The sequence below is a fragment of the Urocitellus parryii genome, chromosome 6, assembly GCF_045843805.1.
Source record: "Urocitellus parryii isolate mUroPar1 chromosome 6, mUroPar1.hap1, whole genome shotgun sequence".
NCBI classification, from domain to species: domain Eukaryota; kingdom Metazoa; phylum Chordata; class Mammalia; order Rodentia; family Sciuridae; genus Urocitellus; species Urocitellus parryii.
This window is the reverse complement of record NC_135536.1, coordinates 117,036,728-117,064,268: the sequence shown is the minus strand read 5'-3', so window position 1 is coordinate 117,064,268 and position 27,541 is coordinate 117,036,728. Positions and strand designations below refer to the sequence as shown.

Below are 27,541 nucleotides of genomic sequence, written 5' to 3'. Positions count from 1 at the left end.
AATGCCACAGCCCAAGGAGTGGCAGGCGACCCAACATTTCAGGTTAGCAAACTCTCTTGTCCCTCACAGCCACCTCCCTCCCACCAACACACACATAATTTTTCTTCTTTGTTCACAGATCCCATCTGCATTAAAAATACCTTACTGTCCCTAGCCTCCATCATGACTGCCCCCATCCAGTGCCTGGAATAATTCAAAGTAATAGTTCAAAAACTGGAAATGAATGAGGAGCAGCACTGCAGGAGGTTTGGCATTGAGAGGTAGGAAGGAGAGGATGGATAAGAAGAGAAGAAACAGATGCATCTTGAGCATGTCCAGGCGCTTTCCCTATGATCTCCCATGTAGCCCACAACCTCAGGGTGAAGGCATCCTTTACACCTGGATTCACAGCCTGGTCACTTGGACTCCACAGCCTGTGCTCTCAAGCGCTGGTCCCTCCTATTTAGAAAACCAAGCTTTGGGTGGCAAACCCCAGTCATTAAGCAGAGGCTAATCTGTTCCTTTCACCTCCAACCCTCAACTCTATTTCCCAATGACCTTGATCTTCTTATCTGCTTTGGTGCCACTAATGCTTTCTCCACTTGGGACCAGACTTGCCCTCCTAGGGGTGCTCTGTGACCATTTCAGCTCTTCCTGGGAGGCGCCACACTGAGCACCACACCTCTGTGGTAGGGAGCTTTTCAGGCAGGCCTGGGTGGGTACAGTAAGGAGAGGAGGGCACAGGATTCTTTTGCAGACTGCCCTCACATTCCAGACTGGCATACTCTCAGCCCAATCCTTCCTTCTTCTGTGAGCTCATTGAGAGCCCTCCTCACAGAGCCCAATGGTACTCAAAGCCCATGAATAAGCCCCAGGGAGGACACTAGCAGGTGGGGGGAGGGGGTCTTATTTGATCTAATTTATCAAGTCCCCCTTGTTTCTTGGTCTTGTCACCATGGAAACTTTGTGAGAGTGGAAGAAGAAAATGTCTCTCCCCTACCAAAGTGAACCCCCCCACACTTGGCTCCAGAGGCTTCTGCATAGGAGTAGGGAGGACAGAGACAGTCTGAGGGGAGAGACTCAGCCCCATTCTCATAGAGTGACCCCTTGATGCCCAAGATGCTGGCCACTCAGACAGATGCCTGCCATCTCCCTGAACTTTCTCAGCCATCCTTGGCTGGGAAGAAAGAATCCTGCAGTCTGTGCACATGCACACGTGCCAAGCAGGCTTTATGCTACACCTGGAGAATGGAGAAGAGGCTCTTTTCTGGCAACACAACTGAGCAAAAGCCGGTCTCGGAGATCCAAAGGGCTGCTGGGAGGCAGGGAATAGGAAAGAGAGAGGGAGCCGGAGTCTAGACCAGTGCTCCAGACTGCTCACCTGGAGGTAAGGGCAGGGGCTGCCAGATGGTGTCCACACAAGAGTGGAGGAGGCCAGGGTCCTTCCCACACAGTGAGTTCTAAGGTTGGCTCAGCTGCCACAGGCCCTTCACACCTCCATTATCCTCACTGCCAGCGGTGCTGGGGTACTTTCTCACACTTGAGAAGGCCCAGCCCACTTTTTGCTCTCTTTGAGGCCAGCAGTGGGGCCAACAGCCCAACTCCTCATATTCTCCTCTATCCCACAGATCACCATCAACCCTGCACTCACCATGACCACCACGGTCACCAACAGCCTCCTTACCACCTTCATAATTCACCATCACCAACATGGTTACCACCTCAACTACCATCCGACTGCACTACAGTCCAAACCATCACCACCATCTCTCCCATCAATGCTGCACTCGCCCTTATCATCACAACAATCCAATTCTAAGTCCTCACCATTGCCCTCGTCAACACTACCACCACCATAATCACCATCTCACTGCTAAAGCCACCATCTCCATCAGTGACATTGTGGCTTGCCATCTTTACCACTGTGACCTGCTACATGGTTACCACCACCACCTTCATGAGTGTCACACCATCTGAATCACACATCATGGCTGGGATATGGCTCAGTGGTAGAGCATTTGCCTTGCATGCTCTAGGCCTTGGGTTCAATCCCCACCACAGCTAAATAAATAAATAGTCACATGTCACCTGTCATTACTACCATACATCCGACCCCACCACCATCATTTAAAGGGAAATGATGTCCTCCTGTCATCCATCATAAATTCAATTCATCAATTTCAAATCCCTCAATGGGCATTGTGAAGGAAGGCTCACAGGGAAGGGCACCTGGACCGCATGGCTTGCATTCTCCGGATTCCACATCCTTCAGGGAACCTCTCACTAGTTGCCAGGGTTCCAGCACGCTGACCACACGAGCTCTTTCTTTAAAACCTGAAGGCAGAGCTGAGACAAAGCGAGAGCATTTATAGTAACTGGGCCAATGAGATAAGCGGCTGATGAGAGTATAAATTGGCATGAACTTTCTACAAAGTAGTTTTACAATATGACAAAAGCCTTTGGAAAGTGCATTCTCAGAAATTTTACTTCGAAGAACTTATCCTGGGGAAATAATTAGATAAATGTGCAAAGATGATGTGTGGGTGTTATAATAGCAATAATTGGAAACAGCCTGAATGCATAGCAAAAAAAAAAAAAAGAATGTTCAAAGAAACCATATGGATTAATATGCAGCCATTAAAACAGACAACAGGTTTATCTGTTGACATAGAAATATGCTGATTCTATATTGTTAATGAACATAATCAGATTAGCATTTAGAGAATAATCCCCTGCTCCTGAAAATATGAGTTCATGAAAACAAGGTTAAACTAATATATTTTAGCAGCTGGCATTGAAACTCTTTTGGGGATAAAAATCTTTGGCCAAATGTTTATACACATAACAATTTTAAATTTCCCAGACTAGGAGAGGAATTCCTTTTGCTCCCAAGGAAGGTGGCGGAGAAAGGTGAGATGATCAGAGAAGGAAAAAGAGAAGCCAAGATGGGTACAGATGCCAGGAAATCTCCCAGTGGGGTACAGAGTCTGGGAAAGCTTTTTAATTGCTGAGGTTCCCTGCTCTTCTTCAAAAGTTGCCTGGGCGGTTTTCCTGTGAACCATTTCTTCTCCCCCCACCAAATCTTCAGTCAAGTCCACTAACTGCTGAGTTTCTGAAAGAATGATTTTTCTATGGGAATTGGAGAAGGAGCTGAGTTTCAAACTTAATCCACCCCAAGATTGGTTATTTTTGGTGAGAAAATTATCGGTGATTTGTGATAGTTTTATTTATTTGTATTCTCTGATTTTCTAAAATAAACATAAAAGATGTAAGTTTCTAGGTCCACAAATTAGGAATACACCATAGAGTCGGATGGAACTAGATTATCTGGATTACAAAGTACAGGCTCCACTTCCCATCATGGACCATAAGTTGTGTGCACGTTATGAGCACTGTCTTCACACTCACCACCCAGAAGCATCCACCTAGATGTCTCAGCACCCTGAAGCCTGATCCCAAGAGAGGAATATTCTGGGTAGACAAAAGGAGTACCCCCATTCCAATACTAAGACCCATCTTCTCACTCTATTCTCAGCTCAGCAACCCCACATCTTCCTGCATGGCTAACAAACAATAGGAAGGAGTCCCCTTTTGAGGACATGTCTTGCCACTCACAAGGACTTAGGCTTGTGAGCTTTCACAAGACAGCATCATAAGATAACACCAGAGCAGTTCTGATATAATCATATGAAAGAGGCACACGCAGACAGCAGGATGGTCATCTCCATACATCCCCATCCTCCATTATTGCCTCTAGAACCTCAGTCTCCTCCTCCTCTTCCTTTTTTTAAAATTTTTTTGTAGTTGTAGATGGACAGAATACTTTTATTTTATTTTTTTATTTCTATGTGGTGCTAAAGATCGAACCCAGTGCTTCACATGTGGTAGGCAAGTACTGTGCCACTGAGCTACAGCCCCAGCCCTCCAGTCACCTTTTAATGCCAGCAATGGACAACTGCCTATATTCTGGGTAAGTCTGAAGTGGGTCTGGAGGAAACACAAAAAAGAGAAAAGTAGGTGGGAGGGCTGTTTTCTTCCCACCTCCTGTCACATCCCCCAATCTGCACAAAACCCTGTGCAATTCATTCACTTGGTATTCAATGGAATAATGTAGTTGGTAATGAATTTGTTTTGCATTCAGTTGGATAACACTGTTAGTTAGGAATTTGTAATTTGCAGAGGGATAGGCTTTTTTTTTTTTTCCTTTGAGGCGTCAGAGAAGCTGTTGCTTACAAACTTGTAATTCGCCGCTGCAAATCCATCTGTAAATGACACTATTGCAAGCTGAAAATCTCCCAGGCACAAGGAATACAGCCTCGGAATTAAATTGTGTGTTTGACAAGAACCTGCTGTTCTGTCCAGCCCCAGCCCCTTTGTCCCACCCTTCCTCCTGAGTTTGGCCTCAGTCTTGCTACCTTCCCTCTTACCATGCAGCCACCACCACCCTGGCTCCCCGCAGTCCAGCCTCCACATTCGGCTTCTCCCCTTCCACATCCAGAGGAGAGTGAATAACCTGGCCAAGATAGCATGACTCTCTGGAAAAAAGTGCAGACAGGCTGGGCCAGCGCTGTCATAATACACACCTGTGGAATAGACAGCTCCGTTGTCACTTCTCTCTCTGGCCCTCTGTTTGGCCATCATTAATGGGACCCCAAACCCCTTGGAAGTGCTTCGTCAGGTTTGCCAACCAGAGTGTGAACAGGAAGTGAGCCAAAGAGTGGGAAGTGCCCCAGCCTGGACTGAGCCCAGGCAAGGTAGGAGGGCTGCTGGAGGATGAAATAAATAACAATTCATTCAAAGATGAAAAAGGCAGAATTGGGTAGGTGGCCTTGACTTGTGGGCAGCACTACCCACACATACTATATGGAGCCCAACTTGTTTGTCTCAACCATTTCTAGGCTCTCGTCAAATTTTAAATTTTGGGTCTTATTTTCATTCTTGCTTATCAATTATTCCCTGATTTACTCTTTATTAGTAAAAAGCTTCTTTCAAAGACTTAACTCAGAATGAAAATAAAAAGGAGGCATAATCCATAGCTGAGCTAAGGAAAAATTTGGTGCTTGGTAGGAAATCCAAGCTAGAAAAGAAGTTTGGGGGCTCATCAACAGAAAGCCAATCATCAGCATTCACAGTTCTACGTCACCACTGCATGCCAAATACTGAGCTAAAATTGGGGGTGTGCAGGAATGAATAAGAAAGCTGACCCCTGCTTTAGAGGCTCATGTCTTAGCAGGGAAGATATGTCATTCAACAAACAACTCTGATAAGGTGTGATTACTGTTTTTGGTAAGGGGAATCTGTGTATAGTGGGATCTCAGGGAAAAGGCACCAAAACTAGTCTAAAAGGGTTTAAGATGAGATCTGCTACTGATGAGCTCTGTGACTTCAAGCAAGTTGCTAACCACCCTGAATTTTACCAATTGTTGGTATTTGTTGAGTATGTGCATTGTGGTGGAGAAAAGGATTCTAGATTCTAGCAGAGAAGGCTAGAATGTCACATTATTACAAATATAGCAGAAGGGTTAACCTTGTCTGGGAAAAGAGTCTGGGAAGGCTTTCTGAAGAACTGTAATTTAAGTCAAGACCTTAAGGGTGAACAGAAGCTAGTTGGGTGAAGAAGGGACAAGAGTAGCCAGGCAGAGAGAAGAGCATGTGCAACAAGGTCAAAAGGCAGCTATGTATTCATGTGGGCTCCATCCTGTGACTTACCACTCCCCAAAGACCCCACCTCTTCATACTATTCCATTGGGTATTAGATTCTAATCTGGAGTGGGGGGGTGTCACTGATATTCAGTCTATAGTCAAGAGGATAATCAAGTCAATAGGAAATATTCTGAGATCAGTTTTGCATTTGAGCTTCAGGAGACAGTGGGATCCACAAGTCTAGAACCTGAGGAGTGTCTAGGCTGAAGATGTAGATTTGAGAGGAGTCATGCCACTGGGGACTGAAATCACCAGAGAAGGGGATGCCAAGGGGGCAGAGGAAGGTGAGAAAGGAAAGGAGCTAGATCTGAGCCTTGAGCAACTGCAGCATTCAAAGCTGGGCAGGGCAGGGAGCGGGCAGGGCAGGGAGCGAGCCGGCCGGCTGTGTACAGACAGCAGAAACCCAGCGAGGCTGCGTCCCTAGGCAGAGGGAAGACAGGTGGTTCAAAGGGAAGATGGCTGATGGTTCAAACAGATGGGAAGACAAGTCAAATCAGGACTCAAATGAGCCTTGTGAAGGGAGCAGCTTGGAGGTCACAGTGACCTCCGCTTTGAAAGGGTTTTCAGGAAAGTGGCAAAGGTGATCACTGGATTGCAAAAGAAAGAGGAATGAGTGGGAACCAGGGAAGGAGAGCAGGCAATGAGGACAACTCCAGGGTGCTCTTGGCTGTGCGAAAAGAAAAGATGAGCCAGTGCTTAGAGAGAGCAGCGGGTCCTTAATTTTAAAATGGGAGAGTATGGGAAGCAGGTTAAATACTGATGGAAAAGAACCAGGACAGAGAGAAAGATAGACAGAGATTGAGATTTAAGTGACAGGAGAGGATGAGTAGCATAAAATTCCCCAGAATGAAGGGGATGACAACAACGCAGCTCTTTGGTGCTGTTGGCAGACTCACTGGGCATTTTTGTTTGAACAGAATATCATCTTCCTGTATTAATATCCCATTTCTAAAAGAGGAATTGGACCTGCAGGGTGGGTGTGTGGTCTAAGTTACACTCGGGGCTCTGCTCTCTTCCCTGGAGAGAGCAGCATCTGAGTGTTACAGGTCAGAGTACATGTTGCAGGGCCCCTAAGCTATGTGCCACACTCCTTCCCTCCAGCTTTTTCCATCTTAGCTTAATCAAGGAATATGCTGTTTAGTAAAGATGTAAAATAAGCAAATATTTTAGAGAGTCATTTGATATTCACCACACATACCTTTAAATTGACTAGAGCCAACTTGGATCAATTAAACTAGTGGCTCTCAGATGTGTTCAATTGAAGGAGTTGTCTCAGATTATTTGTACTAAAACATATTAAACCCCAAAGTCAAAATATCAGTAAACAGTAAATTGTTCTAATGATAAACAGGACATTTTTCTAATAGATGCAGCAAAAGGGAATTGAAAGCATATTTCCAAATCCTTCATACCACGTGATTCAGTCAAATATGAATCCAACATATGGTGACAAACTTCTCTCATGGTCTTGCACTTTGGTTTACATTGGTGTTTGGAGCATGCACACCAAGAGGTGACATGAAATCAAAGATGGGTTAACTGAGCATGTTAGAAACTAAGGAGAAGCTGAATGATACTGCAAGCAGCCCCAAATGGGAGTGAATGGAAGTGCTAGGCTGAACCACGCATTGCAAAACAGGTGGCAATGTTTGGGCAGAATGCTAGACACCAATTCCCAAATCATCAGTATCTGGTTGATGGGTGGGATCTATAATAACAAAAACCTATATTTCCCTTTCTGGAGCAAGGTTGCAATGATACCTGACAGTGCCCATCGATTTGCAAGTAATAACCACAACCATCAGAGTAATGCATACTTTATGAAAGAAATAATAGGCATTGACCATAGCATGCTCTGAAATTCCAGGAATAGCAATAGACAGGTTCTCTATGACTTATGGTCATTTTTGTAGACCACAATAATAGAAATAGTAGCCACGTTTCCAGGAAAATGTTGGATTTTGGAAAAAAAAAATTGACCCATAGGGACAAATTGTTCAGTCAGAGACTTTGACCTGAAGAGACAAATTGTTCAATCGATCCGCCAACTCTGCTGGCCTTTAAGGGCATGAAGAGCATAATCCAATGCCTGTCCTCCAGCAGCTTGAGGTCTGGCGGGAGAGAGCCATTCACCGTGACAGTGCAATGTGGCAATCACTGTACTTGTTCTGGACCAGGGCTTCACGGTGATGGGTATAAGACAGGACCTGATCATCTGCAGAGAGAAGAAGGTTGTCGACACCATGTTAATGGGGTAGAAGCAATAAAGCAATAAGGCTTAGTGATTAGTTACATGTGAGAGGGGGAGATAGAGAGTCTAGGGTGATCTCAAGCTTGTGGTGTACATGGAGGGGTGGGGATGGTATTTTTTGATATGGGGAAGACTAAAGAAGATGCATTTGAGGATAAAGACAAGGGGTTTTGACTTGGGCACATGGAATTGGAGGTGCCTACAGGAGATCTTCATGGAAAAGTCCAGCAGACAGGTAGCAATATGACCTGAACCTTCCGGATGGAGAGCAAATTGGAAATCAAAGACTCTTAGGGAATATGGAAGAGCTAACTCCCTTGGGGCAGGTTATAGCATGAGAAGAGAACCTAGCTGAGAATCCCAAGGACTACCAACTTCTCGGGAACCAGAGAAAGAAGATGAACCCTGAGTCCAACTGAGAAGCAGCAGCCAGAGTCATAGAAAGGGAATCAGGAAAGTCATGAGTCATGCTGCCACCGAGGAGAGGGAGTCAGGAGGCAGGAGGAGGTCAGCAGGGGCAGGTCCCAGAAACCTTGACCGGGGGAAGAAAAGTGTTCACTGTTGTTAGCAAGAACGAGGCTGTGTGTGGGGAGGATGATTCTACCATCCTCCCCCAAACAGGACGGCAATGCAAGGACAATAGAAACAGGTGAGAAGGTTTGAGGAGTGAGTTGGGGGTGAGGCAATGAAAGCAGGGAGCCTGGAAAACCCTTGAGAAATTCCACAGTGGAGATGAGGGTGGACAGAAAGATGGCAGAAATGTCCTCAGACATGGCTTCCCCCATGGGAGCCCTGCCTATGTCCAGCCACATATGGGATACTGTTGTTCTGAAGTGGCCTTTCCTGGGTGACTCAGATTTCACCCTCTGCAACCCCTGTTTTTGGGGATTTATAAAAAGTCTATGGTGCTAGCCACTCATCCCAAACTTTGTGTTCAGAAAATTATCCCAAACCCCAGTATCGATAATACCAGCAGCTGATATTTATTGAATGTATACTAAGCCCTGTGCACAACACCTTAGGAAGAGCTGTTTAATTTAGTGCTGGACAGCTCTTCAGGAGGTATTTATTTACATACCAATCCCAGGGAAAGAGTCCGATTGGTCTTCCTTGGATTCTGTGCTCATCCCTTGGACCAATCACTGTTGCTAGAAGATGGGGTTCTGTGATTGGTGCATTCCGGATTACCTGCCTACCTGGTCATGGTGGGATAGGGATGGGTGGAAGTAGTGGGTACTTGAACTGACAACCCACCAGCATTATGATACAGGGAGGAATTTCCTAAAGGATAAGGATGCCAGAAGTAGGATGGTGGAAAACAGGCTAGAGAGGTAAGAATCACTGGCTGTCACGCTCCACTCCACTGGTCCATGTGAGAGGGGCAGACATCATAAAGGGAGTTTACAGCTTCACAAGGGAGTAGAGCTAATAGGCAGGGCTGGGGCTGGGGCTCAGTGGTAGAGTGCTTGCCAAGCACGGTGAGGCACTGGGGTCCATCCTCAGCACCACATAAAAAATAAATAAATAAAGGTAAAAAAAAAAAATAAAAGACATTTCTTAAAAAAAAAAAAAAAAAGCTGATAACAGCCACTACCTATGGAGCACCTACCAGGGGCCAGGCCTGGTCAAATACTTGCATGTGCATTATCTATTTCCATGCTCACAATGACCCTGGAAAGAAGGTACTATTATCATCTCTACTTCTCTGAGTCCAAGACACAGTAGAAATGACTTTTTTTTTTTTTTTTTGGCAAGATAGCCAATTCAGAAAAACAGAAATGTTTATGGGTTCCTCATGCCTGCTCAGAGATGTTAAGTGACTTGCTCAAGGTCACACAGCTAGCACATTAAATGAACATCCTGGGAAGTATTTGGTTAAGAGCCAAAAGAGTGCTTCCATTTCTCTCTCCAGCCTGAAGGATTAGGGAAACCTACCTGACATATAAGCAGAGATCTGAAGGATGGAACATCTGGGCAGGGAGACTAAGGGAAAGTAAGATGGGTCAATCCTAAACAACTCAGGAAGGCAAGCCTGAAAACCCCCAGATCCTGCCTATTCCTTCTTGCCTATGAAAGCCCTTTGGAGATCTAAATCAGAGACTTCTCTGAGAGTCTTCAGTCTGCCTGACCAGTCCAACCATTCTTCAGGGTACTGTATACCAGTTCCCTTTCCATCCTGGCTGCTCTCCTGTGCACACAGCCTGTGAAATGAGGTGGTAGGCATAGTTTGAGCCACACAGATGATAGAAGAAACATCATCTCCTTTTTTCTAAGAACCACTATTCCATTAATGAGACTCAAGCTCTCATTGATGAATAATTAGGTATTACTCTTAAAACAAGCTCACTGACTCCTAACACTCGCAGTTCAGACACACGTCCCCCATTCTGGATGAGGACGAGAACTCCAGACCTAGGACTAGCAACTTATTTTATTTTTTTTCAAGCTTAGTCCATTTTTGATGTTGGTTATCCCTTAACATTACAGCTTCCATAAAAGTGATTAGTGGGAATGATTCTACTCCTCTCATCCAGCCCCCTTTCCAGTGCCACCCACATCAGTACTTAATGCCACTGAACTGTGCTCTCAAAAATAGTTAAAGAGGTAAATTTTATGCTATGTGTATTTTACCACAATTTAAAATAAAGTGACTGATGGGCCCTGTGAATCTACTTCCTCAGGAGAATATCTACCCCGACCCTGGCAGCTGGATTTCCATCTATACAACTCTGGTCCTCCTTCACTGACCCTCAAAGATGTAGGAGTTACCCAGTGCCGGCACAAGACCCCCGGAAATACACGTCTGAGAGAACTCAAAGGCCAAATGAAACCCTTAGTACCCACATCATCATCATCATCATCATCATCATCATCATCATCATCACTGTTCTGAAATCCAAGCCTGCTATGGGCCAGCCTCAAGCCACCTCCAGTCCCATCCCCCAAGTCCTCATTTGTTTCTAGCTCAGGAGCACTACTTCCCTGTCACCTGAACTTCTGAGAATGTCACCTGCACTCACCAACTCCTGTTCCCCACAGCCATTCAGTCCTTAGTGCCCAACAATTTAGCTCCTCTCACCACCCCCCCACACACCAAATTGCCCCTGACTCGTCACCAGTAGCCTCCTAAGTACCAAGGACAGTGAACACTTTCCATTCCTTCTCTCATGTCCTCTGCAGTTTTGGACAGCACTGAGTCCTGCTTCCAACAACCCCTCCTCCTAGGCCCATAGGACTCTCCACTCTCTTGGTTCCTCTGCCTCCTGATGGCTCCTTCTCCGTCTTGCTCATGGACACCTCTCCCAGCTGGACCTACTGCTTTTGTTACACAATCAGCCCTCTAATGAGGAGTCCCAAACAAAACACTATTTACTCTGGAGCCCAGCCCCTGCCATGAGCTTGGATCTATAGACCGTCTTCAGTATCATTCCACCTGTTCCAAACTCCTCCTCTTCATCCCAGACCTGGGATTCCCCTCCCTTCTCTGACTCAGATGGTGGCACCACCACCTATCCAGTCTCACAAATCAGAAGCCGGAGGCATTCTGCACCCACCGCACTTCTCAAAGTTCAGTGAGTCTCTAAGTGCCTCCATGCTCTAAAAGATTTCTCCAAGCAGCCTCCTTCTCTATCCTTGTTGCCACTCTGGCCTGCCTCCCTCAACTAAGGACTTTAAACAGCCTCTAAATCTGCTAGCCTGTGGTCTATTCTTCCAATCCACCATACAGGGAGACCCAGAGGGATCTCCTAGGAAGGCAAGGGGGATTAGCTTGGGACCCAGCATCCTCTGTCCCCTCTGCCCCAGGATAAAATCCAAGCTCCTAACCATGGCCCCCCTAGCCTCTCCGGATCTGGTGTTCCTCTAATCCACTTCCCACAGAGCAGTCAAAACAGGAACTAAAAGGCCACCTTTGACTTAAACTCCCCCTCTCTGGCTTCTGTTTTGGAGCCCTTGCTCCCACCCTCCTCCCTGCTTGGAATGCCATCCCCACCTCCTCCACACTGACAGTCACTTGGGTAACTCCTACTTCTCCTTTGAGATGCAGCACAAAGGTTGCCTTCCTGAGAGAACGTGCCAGACCTAGCCTATACTCCTTCTACCCTCCCCACCGATGTTACCATTGCTTCTAGAACTTTCTAGAACTTGCCTCTGTCCTGCATGTACCACCCCTCATTTTGCTCAGGAGTGTTGTTGTAAGCTGTGATCTTCCTAAGTGCTACTTTTTCTCTCCGGTGATTTCAGAACCTAGAATGGGACCCAGTACATAGAAGGTAATGAATAAATGTTGAGGAAATGGGTGAAGAGCCGGAAGGAAATACCTGATACTGGCGGTTGTCTCCAAATCCTCCCCACACACCCCAGAGCAGTAAAGGTGCTCAGTAAAGGTTCTATTTTCTGAATTAGTATAATTTAAGCTAAGGTCTGGGGTGGTTTGAGGTATGACGACGGTAATTGGGGTCTGGATGCAGAAAACAATCCAAAGCGAAGCTTGGGGTACACCGCAAAGAGGGAAAGAGGCTGATGAAGTGTCTTGAAAGGTGGGAAGGAACTAAGTCCCTAGTCCCCGCCCCTCAGCGCCCCAGGTCGGTGAGCGTCCGGCCAGGCTAGCCCGCCTCCAGCCTTACAAGCTCTGGCCCCTTTCGCCTCTCTGGGGTGACGAGACCCCCCGGCTCGCGCAATGTGCGCTGTGCGCTGTGCTCTAGGAGGCGTGTGTGTCGCTTTAAAAGCTCCCTCCCGGCGCGCCGGGCCGGCCCCTTCCCTGTCAGCGCCGAGGCGAGCGGAGCCGAGCGAGCCCGGCGGCCTCTGAGGGAGCCAGCGCCCGCCCGGGCGGCCAGTCCGGCGGGGGGCGGCGGGGCGGGCCGGGGGCAGCCGGGCGCGGCGCCGGCGATCGGGAGCGGGCCCAGGCCCTCGGAGCCCGGTGGGGCAGGGCAGAGCGAGGCAGTGGAGAGAGGCCCAGCCCCGACCCGGCGCCTGTTTGTCCCACCTGCAGCGACCCGGCGCCCCGGGGCTGCGAGGCAGGAAGCCGAGAGGGAGCGGGCAGGAGGCAGCGGGAGCCCAGCGGAGGCTGCGAGCCCCGTGCGCCCCGGTCCGGCCCTCCGGGCGCCCCTCCCCTCATCCCCTCGCCTCGCCTCCTCTCGCCGCCTCTTGCCTCCTCTCTTCTCCGCCGGGCGCCGCTCCAGCCCGCGCCCGGGCCGCCAAACCCAGCCGGGCCAGGCCCCCAGCCTCGCGCGCTCTCTGCCGCGCCGAGGGAAGACGGGGTCCCAGCGGCAGACGCCGCCCTTTCCCGGGGACCCGGCGGATTCCGGACCTTTCGGATGGTGGCCTGAGCCCGGGGAGCGTTCTCGCTCCGGGAAGACCGCGGGGCTGGGCTGATCGGATCCTCGCGGCCGCCCAGGGCGACGCGGGTGCCGGAGCGCGGACATTGTGTGTCCAGGCTGAGCGCGTCCTGGGCGCCTGGTAGTGCCGCTCACTAAGGGCAGGGCAGACCGCGGCGGAGCCCGGCCCTGGCCCATCTGGACTGGACAGAGTGCATCCCGGACAGTGCGGAGCCCGGGGAATGCCGGGCGTGGGCTGAGGGGATCCCGGCGCCCTCGCAGCCCTCCGACTTTGGCTCGCGCGCTCGGACCGGCCCGGCGTCGTCTCGGCCGCGCTGCGCCCGAGTCACCTGTGGCCTGGGAGCCCCAAGCCCGCCGGACCCTCGCTCTTTCCGGACCCGGAGCCTGACGGGTGCAGTGGGGGATTTTGCCGGCCCCCTTTCCTGGAGCGCCGAGGCCCCGCCCCCTCCCACCGCCCAGATGTCTCCGGCCGCGGCTGGGAGAACCTTCCTGAGGCCAAGGGCCGAAGGGTCCAGAGAGAGAAGTCCGCCCTAGGGAGGCTTGGGGGCCCCCCAACCTCATCTTGGGGCTTGGCCCCCGACGCTGCTTGGAGGGAAGGCCGGTGCCCCCACCCTTGGTGAGTGCTGGAGCTGGGCTTCTGAGGGAAGGCGGCGCTAGGGGAGGGAGGGTCCGCCGGGAACGAGGGCACCCTGGGGGCACTGGGAGGAGGATGGAGGACGGGAGAGGCCCTCTGGTGTACCAGCGGAGTCAGGCTTGACTGGGGGAGTGGGGGTTGGGGAAACCCAGGCCAGGGTGCCCTAAAGGAAGCTGAGGACTTATGCCTCTAAAGCAGGGGCTCCCCCACCCCATGCCAGAGAAGGGGTGTGCTGAAAAGCATTTGCTTCTACCACCCCTCCCCACAAAGAAAAAATAAATAAATCCCCAGCGAGAAGATGCAGACAGGGGAGAGGAAGGAGGAAGCAGCATTGCTGGCTGGTGCTGCAGCCTGGGAGGGCTGACGCCAGGCTCGCTCTCTCTGCAGGGGGCTCCCCTCTTCCAATCCAGCTCCCTTTCCAGAGCCGCCCACATCTGGAACCCCCTCCACATCTGGAAGACCCCGGCGGGCACTCATCCCTCTGCAGGTGTCAGTTGCTTCCAGAGACCTCTGCCTTTGCAACTGCCTAGGAGTTGTGAGGGGATTGCTGCTGCCTTCCCCCATCCCAAGGGCATCCCTTACCCTTAGTCCCTGCAGAGTCATCCCCCTGCCTTGGTATCTAGGCTCAGGCAGAGAACCGCTCTGCACACCCACAGTCAAGTCCTGGAGGCCACTCCTGGGACCCAAGGCCCCTCCCCTTGCCCTCTTGTGCCCTCACCTTGACCCTCTCTGTTAGACTCTGTCTCCCTCTGGGTGTTCATTTCCCACCCAGAGGAAGAGCAGGCGGAGTGGCAGGGAGCAGGGACTGGGTGAGGGCTGCCCAGTACCAGGGTGGGCTGGGGGGCCGTTAAGATGTGGAGCTCTGCCCGACTGAGGGGGGCTCCTTCAAGGAAGACACAGTGTGTGCCCGACTGGGGGGAGTATGGGCAGGCCTGCGGCCACGTGGTGAAGGATGAACATTCGGGGCACCCCGGACCTCGGGCAGCCCAGTGACGACCCCAGCAGTGGTGGTGAGCGAGAGAGGATTCGACAGCGCATGAAGATGGTCATCGGGCAACTTGAAGGCATCCTGCGGGAGCTCAAGGAGGTGGCCAAGGAGCTGAGGGAGGTAAGCGAGGGATGTACAGGAGCCACACAGACCTTAGACCAGCCTTCCTGGGCTTGGCACCAAAACATGTATGTGTGTTTGAGTGTGCCAAGCCATGTGCACATGTATCACTCTGCTGGGGACCTCTTTTCTTCTCATTCTCCTTTCCTCAAATCTACTTTGCCAAAACTCTTACCATGCCCTAGAGCTGCAGAGATTGCTTGGGCAGCATGTCAGTGGACCCAGCCCCATGGTTAATTTTTAGGGTCGCCAAAGTGGCCAGTAAAAACTAATTCCACCATAGCTTCTTAGAGGGAGATATTCTTCTGGGACTTGAGCTGACTCTTGACTTTACCATCTACCTCATAGACTGAGCTGGTCATAGAGGCCCTGCTAGAGTGTGGATGACTCTACTTAGTTCCCACTGCTTGAGGCCCTGCTGAAAGCATCACCTCAGAGATCACACAGATGTTCAGAGCACTTGATTGGGGAAAAATTAAACCAGCCAAGCCCTCCCTGTCCTGGGGTAAGAATGGGCCTAGGCACTAGTGGACATCAGGGTTCCTTGTGTACCATGGCGGGGGCAAGGATCTCCTCTAAGGAGATGTGTTCTCCTGCCACGAGGGATGTTTTTGAATGGGTTTGCCAAGCCTGAAAAGTCACTGAGAAATGCTGGGAATGTGTATGTCCCTTTCTGTGGAGCTCGGTTTAATTACTGCTTCCCACATCGCTGGGGTAATGAGGTACACAAGTCGTCGGCCCTGCCCCCTGGGCTGTGTTCAAGCCCAAAATGCATGACCAGCGTTCTGAGCCACTGGCCTGAATTTGCCTGCTGGGTGCCATTACACCAGCCAGGTGGGCTTTAGGCAAATTTCAACTCCTTGTAACTAGGGCCCCTACAGATATAGCAGGGAGAGTGATTGAGCTGGAGTTATGGGCGCAGGGAGGAGAGGGGCTCTAGGAGGGCTGAGGAAGCGGAGTGATGATGGGTACCAATCCCAGACTGTCAACATAGCATTCTAGTGTGGTCTGAGCCAAGGAACAGGAGTTTTTTGGAAGAAACTATGTTCAGAGTTGGGGAGGGGGTGGGTTTGCAGAGATTCCTGGAACTACTATTGGGCTGGGCAGCCCCTCTGTCCAGGTTCAGCCTCATAGAGCCTGCCAGGAAATCCGGTCTCAGGAGGTAGGAATGACTGTTGCCTCAGGTAGACAGAGCAGGGGTTCTTCTGCCCATGGACTAAGCTGGCCATGGTGTGGACTGAAAATCTTTGGTAGTACAATTAGAAAGTCAAAGACTAGAGGCCCCCCAAGCAGTCCCTTCTCCTCCAACCTTATGGGTCCAAAGGATTATAATAACTTTTCCTACCTTCTTTGGCTACTTTAATTCTATCAGGGCCATGGGACCTATTCAGAGTTTCAATCTTGGTCAGGAGCCTGGGACCCATGCCCCAGCAGGCCCATGCAGAAGGACCCAAGATTGACTCTAATCTTGAGTCTCAACCTTGATACAACTTGGCCTACTCCCAACTGAGCATCTTCCAGGTGCCTGCATCCCCTCTCTCTCTAGCATAGTCATCCAGATCTTGAAGGGATCTCGCAGGTAATCCAGACAAGCCCTGTACATTTACTGTTGAAGAAACTGAGGACCAGAGAGTGATAGGGGTTTGTTCAAGACCATGCAGCTACCAGGGGTAGAACTGAGTCTAGAATTCAAGTTCCTGATACCTATTCTGGGTCTTCAGCAGGTGGGTTACTGGGTGATCTCTTTGCATTTTGACAGGGGACTTCTTGTGCTTTGATGCTATGGCATTGGGATTTATTTGCAGAGTGTCTAGATGTTCCCCTTCCCTTGTCACACTCACCTACTCCCATGCCTCCCACACCAGAGCTTCCAGGCATGGACTATGCAGCCTAGAGGCCTGAGACAGGACAGAGGAAGATGAGTCCCCTCCCCCCCGTACACCCTGTAGGCCATGTGCCTCCACCCAAGACTTTGGCAGGTTGCTATGGCAACCAGAGTCTACCCCGTATGCCACTGCCTGCCTGCTGCCAATGGCACCCATCTGTGGGGGTGGGGGGGCTCAAAGCTCCTTCATCCCCCCAGGCAGGGTCTGGACACGGAGTGATTGGCAGGAGAAAATAGGTGAGACTCAGGAAGGCCCAGGCAGAAGACATGCTATGCCTGTCCTCCTATGGGATGGAATGTCAAGAATGGGGTTACCAAGTGGGGGAACCAGGCTCTGGTTTGTAATTCATTCCTTGGAGCCTGTCATCTTGGCTCTTGGTCCTCCAAAGGGACTGTACAGCTGATCTTCCTGGCTCTCCACAGTATTTTTGTGTGGTATTTTTTCTTTGGGGATCTGGGCAGACCCAAGGTCAAGAAGGGACCAGGCGTTTGTTCCCTCACCACATCCCACTCCCTGGGTAGTATCTGCTCAGTCCCCACCAGCTCTGCTCTTATATCAGGAAGGCAGGGCACTTGGATATGGAGGCAAAACTCATACAAAGGACTCAGGGAAGCTGCACAGGATGCTTGATGGGGGAACAAGGCAGCAGAGAAGAAGATTCAGCTTGGTTCCCCTCTGCCAGCCTCCTCCTGTCTGCAGGTCCTGGGCCCCTTGGCCCCCAGACACCCCTATCATGGCATACCCTTTTTATCCTCTTGAGTATACATCCTGAAATTCACTGTAGGATGAGAGATACCAAGGCACTTCTTCCCCAAGCTCCTGAGCCTCAGTTTTCTCACTTCTGAAATGGGGACAATGATGATTTGTACCTCATAGTGATATTGCAAGGATTCATTGGGGGCTTAGCATGTGGAAGAGGGGAGCCAACACTACTCACACTCCTAGAGGATTTGGAGTTCCCTAGCCTGTACCTCCCTCTCTCTCCCTAACCCCTGCTCTAGCTCTGCCACCAGCTCCCCTGGTAACAGGGAGCAAATTCAATCCCATGGGTGGGGAAAGTCATTTAAAAGACATAAGTGAGGTAAGAAATGCAAAAGTGCTTTGAAAGCTAAAATTGTACCTCAGAGGGATATGACAGTCAAACATTAATTAGCCCTCACTTCTCCTATGTTCCCCAATACTCCAGGATACCAGGCCAGTCCCAGCAAGCTTTCTAAGCTCCTCAAAATTCCATGGATCCTAATTTAGAGATGTAGCGCAGCCCAGGGACTAGGAGCACAGGTCATATACCAAGTGTCTTTACTTCAGATGTGAGCTCCATCCTGTGTGAACTTGGGAAAGCTACGTTACCTTTCTGTGCTTCTGTGTTCCAAATTTTACACCACCCCCACCCCCTGTCCCAGGGTTGTTGTGAGAATTAAAGGAGATATTATACATAAAGTGCTTAGCCATCAATGGGCCCAAAGCCAGCTCCATATTTGTTATGTTTTTGTTTTTGTTTTGGGGGTGCACAGGATAGAACCCAGGGCCTTGTGCGTGCTAGGCAAGTGCTCCACCAGGGAGGCACACCTGGCCCTCTGTTAGGTATTATTACTAATGATCCTAGCACTGACGTGCTCCTCATTTCCATGTATAACTTGGTTTTCTGGAGCCACACCAGCTTCTTAGCCAGGAGCAGGGTCACCGCCAGGTCCTGACCTCCTGGCCTGGGCCTGTTGGTGTTGCCTGCATTACCATTTTTTACCAGCAAGAAAAGGGGATAGAGACAGTGACAGGGTAAGAAGGGAGTCTCTAATAAGGTGGCATTGGAAGAGAAACAAAGGAAGTGGGGGAGAGGGTGGGGAGGTGAATGACTACCCATGGGAAGAACGTGGCATGCAGCAGGTGCTCTGGGCCAGATCTTGGCAGAGGTGCCCAGCATGTTCAAGATCATCAAGGAAGCCTGCAGCTAGAGCAGAATGAGCAGGGAAGAGAGCAGAAGCTAAGGTTACATGGGGTATGAGGGGTGAACTCCAAGGCCTCTTGCTGAGCATGGTCTGCAATTTGGATTTGTCCTCAGTGAGAATCACATACTGTCTTCAAGAACTTCCTGTTGTGTTTCTGGGAGGGAACCTGCTTCCCTGCTGCTTCCTGTTGCCCACCAACCCAAACCTCCCAAGGGCAGGGTTCAGGATCCTTCTGTCCTTGGCCTGCCAGATATTGAGCACCTCTTGAGCAGGTACTTGGCTTCTTCCTCCCTGGGGGATCAAAGGGGATCCTTGTGCTGACCACCTGTATCCCCCATATCATCAGGAATTCTTGGGACATACATAACTTAAAGGCGCAGTTGCCCACCTTGGCCCAAGGGTGAAGGGGTGAGCATAGTCTTTCCTCAGCCTGGGGTGGCAGTAGAGGGCTCTCCCACCTGATTTTCACAGGAAGCAGGCATAGTGGCAGCCTGTTTCCTGGTTGCCCCACTGTGCAGTCCCGGTTGGCAAGGAGCTGTGTATGAAGGTGGCAGGGAAAGCCAAGGGCCTTGCGAGCCTGAGAAAAATAAATGTGGCCCAGCCAGGAAGCAGCTGGAGAAGGAGAGGCTGGGGACCACAGGGCCATGCCAAAGTGGGTCAGCCGCATCACCCACAGCTCAGCACGAATCGCGCAGATTTTTTATTATTATTATTTTTTTCTTGCCTGCCTCTTCTCCCTTTTCCCTTTGCTTTCTCCTACTCGGACAGATTCACTGAAGCTCCCTAGCCAATTAGGCCAAATTGCAGGATGAGAGCCATGAATCACGGTCAGCTCACTCTGTCTCTCCCCAACTCCACAGCCCCCCAGGAAGATAATAAACAACGTAATCACAGAATTAAAAAATAATCAGTGGTCATAAATAATGCAGAGTCTCCAGTTATGTAACCAGCTGCCCGGGGAGCTGGAAGAGAGGGAAGGAGACAGCAGCTTATCAGGGGAGGTGGGGGTGGAGTTTGCTGGGTCTGGCATTCCTGGGTCCTCAGTCCAGGCTGTAGGGCCTTAGGGAGCACAGAGGTGCCTTCCTTAAAGAGAGGGTTCAAGCCAGAGCTGGAAGGAAGACTGGACCAAGCAATACAGAGGTGCCTAAGACTGTGGAACTCCTCCTTAACAAAGAAGCCCCCAGCAGTTCTTATGAAGCCTTTAGTCACCAGTCTGTAGCTGTGTGGGCAAAACAAACCCATCCAGCCCTGCCTCTCACGGGGAGACAGATATCAACTGTATCATACCATGTATGCACAGAGTTATACCAGTGTCAAATATTGCCCTCAACTGCAAGGCTTCCTCATGGAAGTGTGGATAGCCGTAGGGAGTTGGAGAGGAGGGAGGGCCCAGAGGCAGATGTGAGATCAGTGGAGTGCCGGAGGGGTACTGAGAGGGCAGGCCTGGGAAGGTGGAGCCTGCTTGCTGGACAGGAAAGGGAACATTAGGGATTGTGTTTGGGAGGCTCAGGATTTTGGGGAGCAGGGAAAGGCTGCAAGCAGAGGGTGACGTGGTCCTGTTGGGTGACCAGAAAATTCTCTGGATGCAATAGCACGGAGAAGGCTGTCAGTGGGAAAATTAGGTGGGTACAGTTGTTCAGGAGAGGGAAACTAAAGCTGTGACCAGAACAGAGGTTGGAAACATCCCTGGGACAGGGGCCTGGGCGATGCCTGGGGTCCCCAGTGAGTTCTATCACACCCTTCAGCCCTGTCCTTCCTCTCTAGTGCTTGCTCTTGGTCCCTCCTGAGTAGGTCATTCCTGGTCTTAAGGTGCAAGGCCCTGAAGTCAGGAGTTGACTTCTGTTCTCAGCGCCACTCCTTCTAGTCTCTGGGCCTAAGTTTCCCATCAGCAAGCACAATGAGACAGGTGGACTCAACAGTGCCTCTCCAGCCTTGTGACTTTGAGGTTCTATGATTCTGTGATTTTTATGCTTCCACTTTTTTCTCTCCCCCTCTCTTTCCTTCTGTGTATATAATTATTTCCCTGTACTCCAAGACAAACCCAAATTACATGTAGGCAAAATTATTATTAAATCACAGAGAGAAATCACAGATTTCAAAGACATCTGAAGCAGAGAGACAGGTAGCACAAGGCCTGCGCCATGCCTGCCCTCCCTGAGGCCCATGAGATGAAGCACCAGGGAAGGGCAGCAAGGTTTAGGGACTGACTCAGGTCCCTGCGTAGAAACCAGGTACCCTTGGGCACATGGCTTTCCTTTCTGATCCAAATTTATATCATTGATTAAGTGGATGTGACCTGTCCCACCTAATAGACTGGCCATATTTGCCTGCAAACCTCACAGCCATTTGGCTAATAGGACCTTCTGGTTCTATTCAGCCTAGAGAGAGACCTGCTTTAGGCAAAATTGGTACTACCCATGTCAAGGTGGTGAAAGGCCCACCATATTCCAGTGTTCTTCCCCAGGCTTGGAAATTTCCCTATTAGAGTGTCTTTCCTTTGGTGAAGAACTGATTCCCATTCGCTTTTGGGCCTGGTGCTAGGGACCTGGACATGCACTCCTGCCCAGTGGTGCATAGCAGATATTGATAGGCTATATTTTTCTACATGCTTTCCCAAGAGCATTAGGTCATTAAGTCCTCACAGCAGCCCTATCAAGTAGGTACTACTAGAATTCTTCTTTGACAAAGAAACAGAGGCACAGAGAAGTTAAGTAACTTGGCCAGCATTACAGGTCGGGCTCCAGAGCTCAAGTTCTTTTTCTTTCTTTCTTTCTTTTTTTTTTTTTTTTTTTTTTGGTACCAGGGATTGAACTCAAGGGCACTTGACCACTGAGCCACACCCCCAGCCCTATTTCGTATTTTATTTAGACACAGGGTCTCACTGAGTTGCTTAGCACCTCACTTTTGCTGAGGCTGGTTTTGAATTTACGATTCTCCAGCCTCAGCCTCGCAAGCTGCTGGGATTACAGCCGCCTGGCCAGAGCACAGGTTCTTAAGTTTTTGGCTGTCCTAACTCTGCAGTTTAATCTGTTTAATCTTCATCAACCAAGCAAGGAGAGGAGTGTCATCCCTTTTTATAGGCCTGAGACCAAAGCTTGGAGGTGTATTATCATATCTGCTTAAGTTCCCACAGCCAAGAGGAGGCAGATTTAGGACTTGAACCCAGGTGCCTCTCTGCTTTTCCTCCATACCTCCCAAGTGGAACCCAAGAGGGGCACACTAAAGAAGGGAAGGGCCAAAGGGAAGGCCTTCTGAGCAGGTGGCCAGCTTCAGCTTCCTGGATGGGAAGAGCGTGTCTAGGCCTGAGGCCCGTTGGTGTCATCCTCACTGAGCATCAGGGAGCCTCGCTTCCTCTTAGTCCCTGTGAAGTCTGAGAGGTCACAGCCAAGTCATTGCACGCCAGATCCCTCCTGGCAGCACCACCCCCCACCCTTCAGGCTGCAGCAGCTTCTCAAGAGCCCTGGGGGTTGGGGGATGGGTAGAGCTGCCCAGCTTTTGTTTTCACCTTTAGTAAATCCCCAGTACCCAGACTAGTGGTCTTCAAAATATGTCCCTGAACCAGCAGCAGCAGCAGGGAGCATAATGATCTCATGGGTGGAGGTGACACTCAGGAATAGGAAGGGTAGGAAAGCCTGGCACATAGTAGGTGGTCAGAGGTGGGAGATGATGTCATTTATTCCCAAAGTTCCTTGAAGTCCTTCCACTGCCCTTCTCATTGTTCCTCCTGACACTCTGCCAAAGTTGGCAGGGCTGGGAATCTCACACTCACTTGGTGGTGAATGAAGCTGACGTGCAGAGAGTTTATGTGACTTGCTCAAAGACACACAGCAATGTCTAAGCTAAGCCTGGTGTCCTGACTCCTCCAGCTTTTCTGCAGGCCTCAGCCACTCCTGGTCTGGGGCTGTGGTGAGTGGACCTTCCTAGGCAGTGACACCCAAAACAACTTAAACTCACCTCTACAAACACAGTCTCCTAGAATCCCAAAGGTAGAGGAATCTCGGAGATAAAACTAGTTCATCTCCTCTCTCTCTTTACAAATTGAGAAAGACCCAGAGAGGAAAAGGGCCAACCAGGTCACCTGCCCCTGACCTCCAATTTTTGATGGAGCAGTCTTCCCACAGGCCCCAGCTACTTTTGACAGTATTTTTGCCCACTGCTTCTTTCACCTTAGCCACTCGCCACCCCACCCCTTGCCAAGCATCTAGCACATTTCTTGCAGCAGTAGTCTTCAATACGTGTTTGTTGAATTAAGGGCCTAGTTAATTAATTAATTGACTGCTGTGACTCCAGGTAAAGAGCACCAACTGGCATTGGGTGCTGGATTCTCGTCCAGATGACTTGCTGTGTCTCTTTATCTCTGACCCTGGGTCCCTCTGCTTTGTTTTATTGTTTAGCTATTTTGTTTTTGGACTGAATCTTCTCTCTCCTTTCTTGTGTTCTGTCCTCTCCCTAGGTCTCTGACTGGACCTTTCTCTTTCCCTCACAGTCTTCCACCCTGATTGATGTGCTGACAGAGGCCCAGGCAAGGGGATGTCCTAAGGCAGGGCCACCTGCATGGAGGCTCAGGGCTTCACTTTATGCAGGGCAGGGCAGGATGTGCAGTGACCTCCACAACCGAACTGCCTCCTGAGTGCATTTAACAAGCAGCTCTGGGCCCAAGGTGGATGGTTTCTTTATTGCTTACCAAATAACGCTCACTTTATTCCTTTTCCCAACAAGCCAGGATGGATCTCTGCTCATTGATGAACAGGAAAGGCAAGGAGGGAGGAAGCTCTGGGGGCACAGGGGTAACTAACTCAGCCACTGCCACACACCTCTGTTCTTATCTGGAAGGGCTGGTGGGTAGCCAAGACAAAGTCCCTGACCAGCAGCAGGAACTGTCCAGGATGCTTTAAGAAGCCTGAACAGGGTCCTTCTCATGGCCACCCTCTATCATTTCCTCTCTGAGGATGGATGGGCCTCTGAATAGGCTTGCTGGACTCTCTCAACCCTCTTAAATGGCCCCCTCTCAAATCAAATGAGGATCAAGCCCTGAACGGAACAGCTCCCCAGAAGCAGCTTTGTTTGGGACAGGAATGTGTAAATGGATGGATTACAGGGCTGGAAAGCAGTCTCCCCTTCCCCCCAAGGGACTGAAGACTTGTAAACTGACCTTTGGGAATGGCCGGAACAAACTCTGTACATCCCAGTCCAATTCTGGCCGTTTGGGACCTCAACAGGACACATAAACCTATGACTTCAAGTCCAGTCTTTTCCTTTAGGGTTACCAGCCAGGGAGTCTAGCAGGGCAGGGCAGAAGTACACTCATATCCAGGTGGTACTAGGCCCCCACCTGGCGCCTCTCATCTCCTCTCCCCTTCCCTGGCTAGGTGGTGAGCCAGATTGACAAGCTAACCTCTGACTTCGACTTTGAACTGGAGCCAGACGACTGGACCACGGCCACTGTGAGCAGCACCTCTAGTAGCGACAAGGCAGGAGTGGGTGGCCCCTTTGACCTGGGCCATCTGGACTTCATGACAGCTGATATCCTCTCGGACAGCTGGGAGTTCTGCTCCTTTCTGGACGTCTCCACACCCTCAGATTCTGTGGACGGCCCTGAGTCATCGCGGCCAGGGGCTGGCCCTGACTACCGGCTCATGAATGGAGGCATGCCCATCCCCAATGGGCCACGAGTGGAGACCCCCGACTCCTCCAGCGAGGAGGCTTTCAGTGCTGGCCCTACTAAGGGCCAGCTGCCCCAACGGACTCCAGGGACACGAGAGAGGGTACGGTTCAGTGACAAAGTGCTTTACCACGCTCTGTGCTGCGATGACGAGGAGGGGGACGGTGAGGAGGAGGCAGAGGAGGAGGAGGTGGGCCTGCCCCCTGAGCTGCCCCATACGGAGACCCATGTGACCCCCCTCAAGCCCTCCCCAGCCCCCCACAAGACAAGGCGTTCTCCACTGACTGGCCGTCACTCAGGGCCCACGTTGGCCCCAGAACAGACCCGAAGGGTCACAAGGAACAGCAGCACCCAGACAGTGTCAGACAAGAGCACGCAGACAGTGCTGCCCTACACGGCCACCAGACAGAAAGCCAGGGGGAAAAACTAGGGGCTGGGGAAGCGGGTGGGGGGGTTGGCACATAGAGCTATAAATATATATATATATATATTTAAACAAACACAGTCATAATAAAATTTAAAAATGCTAAGGATCCGGCCCCGCAGGCCCCAAAGCTTTTCCAGAGCTCATCTTAGACACAGATGCCCTCTTACCTCCTCAGTCCCAGGAAGCATGGTCAGAGCCCACCCTCCTTCCCTTCTCATTGCAGGGCCCCTGAGGAGGTATCTAAAAGTATGTGAGTGAGATGGGGGTGGTCTAACCTGGCAGGCGGTAAGCACAGTGGTACTAGGTGGCTGCTGGCTGGGCCATGTCTTGGAGGAGACCCATCTGCAGAAGGCAGGCTCTAAGAGAGCAGTGTCTGATGGCTGAGAGACTGCAGGACTCAGGGCCCAAGGGTGGCATTGCTCCCGCTGGGCCCTGGATCACTTGCACCCCCATCTTTCTACTCCAAGGCCTCTCCTTCTCAAAGGAAAAGTTACCTGGATTGATACAACCCCACTCTACCCCCTTGCATCTTAGGGTTTCCCAGGACATAGAGGAAGGGAAAATTGCTCCAAGGGGCTAGGAAGCTGGGCTTCCACAGAAGTTGCAGGACTAGACTAGGCTGGGCAGGGCAGGGGCTTGTGGAGGGCCTGGATCATTCTGATCCTTTCATTTCCCATTTTCAGCTCATCTGAGGATTAGAGCCTCAGAGCAGAGCCTCTGGCTTGTTCCTGGGCAGAACTGAGTTGTGTATGAGTAACAGGCAGCAGTCATGACAAGGCTGTGAACCGGGGCTACAGACCAGCCCCCAGCCACCTTTGCCAGGCAGCCAGCTGGGAGGGGAGTGCAATGGTCCTCCTCGGCCCCTGCTTCTCCACATCCAACTCCCACGCCCACATTAACAAGTCTTGAGCAGAGACAAGGGAAAAGCCAAGAGGCATCAGGGCTTCACTCAGGGCATGACCTGCTAACAGGGACAGCATCTGAATATCCTTGGGATGATAATCACTATCATTGCTCACATTTATTGGGCAGGTCTCTGTGTTACTACTATGCCAAATACATTTTATAGCATTATCTCATTTAATCTTCACAATAACCCAACAAGATAGCTATTATTCCCATTTTTTCAACTGAGCATACTGAGGTTCAGAGAAGTTAAGTAACTGGCCTTAGGTTATAGAACCTATGCCATCCTACCCCAATGAGCAAGTGGTTTCCAAACTGTTCATGACTCTGCTACCTAGCAGCTGTGTAACCTTGGGCAAGTTCATTTGCCTCTCTGAGCCTTTCTACCTCATCTGTCAAGTGGGTCTGATAGTCTTCATCTACCTCAGTGGCTGCTATGGGGCTCCAGCAAGATGGTAAATGTGAAAACACTTGATAAACTATAGGCACTGGATGAAGTGAGGTCAGTGTGACCCCCCATCCCACATTTCAGTGATATCCTGGGCAGAGGAGTCATGAGTGGGTGGAGAAAAGAAGCTGCTCCCTTCCAATCAGAGGCCATCGCTCAGTCACAAGCACCACATTGCTTTGTCCCTCAAAGCAGCTGTCAGTCAGGAGATGGCCACCACCTGATTTACTGCTCCTCACCAAGAGCAGAGAGGTAGGGTCAATGGCACAGCAAGGACCTGGCTCCTGGAAGCCTCCCTGCTGCATATTTCAATTAAGGTGGTTAGAGAGCACTCCAGGGCCTTTCCAGAGGGGACCCCATGTGAGGGCTAAGGAGGGTCTGACTAGCAGGCTCAGCAGCACCCCTGCCCCTGCCTGGAGGGGTGCTACCAGCCCAGGCCACGGAGAACCAGCGAGATTGTGCTGGAGTGAGGAGGGGATAGAATTGGGAGGCTATCTGCACATCTAGAGTGTTCTGTAGTGTGGGTTTGCTCCTTGGGCCATGGTGAGGTCAGAGCCCTACAGAGCCACCTGGATGCAGCCTCCAGAGTGGAAATCCAAAGATGGGGTGAGTCAATCCAGGTCTGTGAGCCAGCAGGCAGAGTTCCTCTATCAGCCCCAGGAAGCCCCAGGCAGGTGGTGCTGATCTTTCCAACAGTCAGGGGAAAAAATCCAATAGAATAGTTTCCATCTCACAAAGGAAAAAACTGAGGGTTGGAGCCAGGGGTCTCTGAGAGAGCCCTGAGTAAGGATATGTCCTCCCCCCCACCCCCGGAGCTACCCCCCCCCCGCCACCCCCTGCCCTGGCTCTATTAAGACTGTATGTGGTTTTGGCTAGTGTCTGTCACTTGTATCCAAATGGAGCAAGTGTATCCTGAAAGTGTGGAGTGGATTTTGAAATGGATACAAGTTCACTTTGCTGAAAGCCCAGAAAGTATTTGGCTGCCATACCCAGTGGCCCGCTCAGGTGGGATCCCTACCGCTTCTCATAACTTGAAATAGAGAATGTGTCCACTGGAAGAAAATTATAACTATCATAATAAGCTGTTGAACCACAGAATGGGTGTCTCCAGGGAGTGAGCTCCCTGTCCAGCCATCCCTGGACCCTCCTCCAGACCTTCCAGCTCCAGCCAGGTGCAGTGCTTCCTGCTCTTCCCCGCCTCTGAACCTTCCCGGGTGCCTGGGTTTCCTCTCCAGAATGGCCCACGGGGTCTGCT

The 27,541-nt window shown here is 50.7% G+C and overlaps 1 protein-coding gene across 1 annotated transcript; it reads left to right on the top strand.

Moving 5' to 3' along the window:
- Window positions 1-12,791: 12,791 nt before the first annotated feature.
- On the top strand, window positions 12,792-27,105 carry Insyn1 (inhibitory synaptic factor 1). The gene is made up of 3 exons (XM_026387809.2): window positions 12,792-13,885; window positions 14,291-15,011; window positions 24,213-27,105. The coding sequence occupies exons 2-3, from the start codon at window positions 14,856-14,858 to the stop codon at window positions 24,933-24,935; spliced, it is 879 nt and encodes a 292-aa protein (XP_026243594.1). The 5' UTR covers window positions 12,792-13,885; window positions 14,291-14,855; the 3' UTR covers window positions 24,936-27,105.
- The last annotated feature ends 436 nt before the right edge of the window (window positions 27,106-27,541 follow it).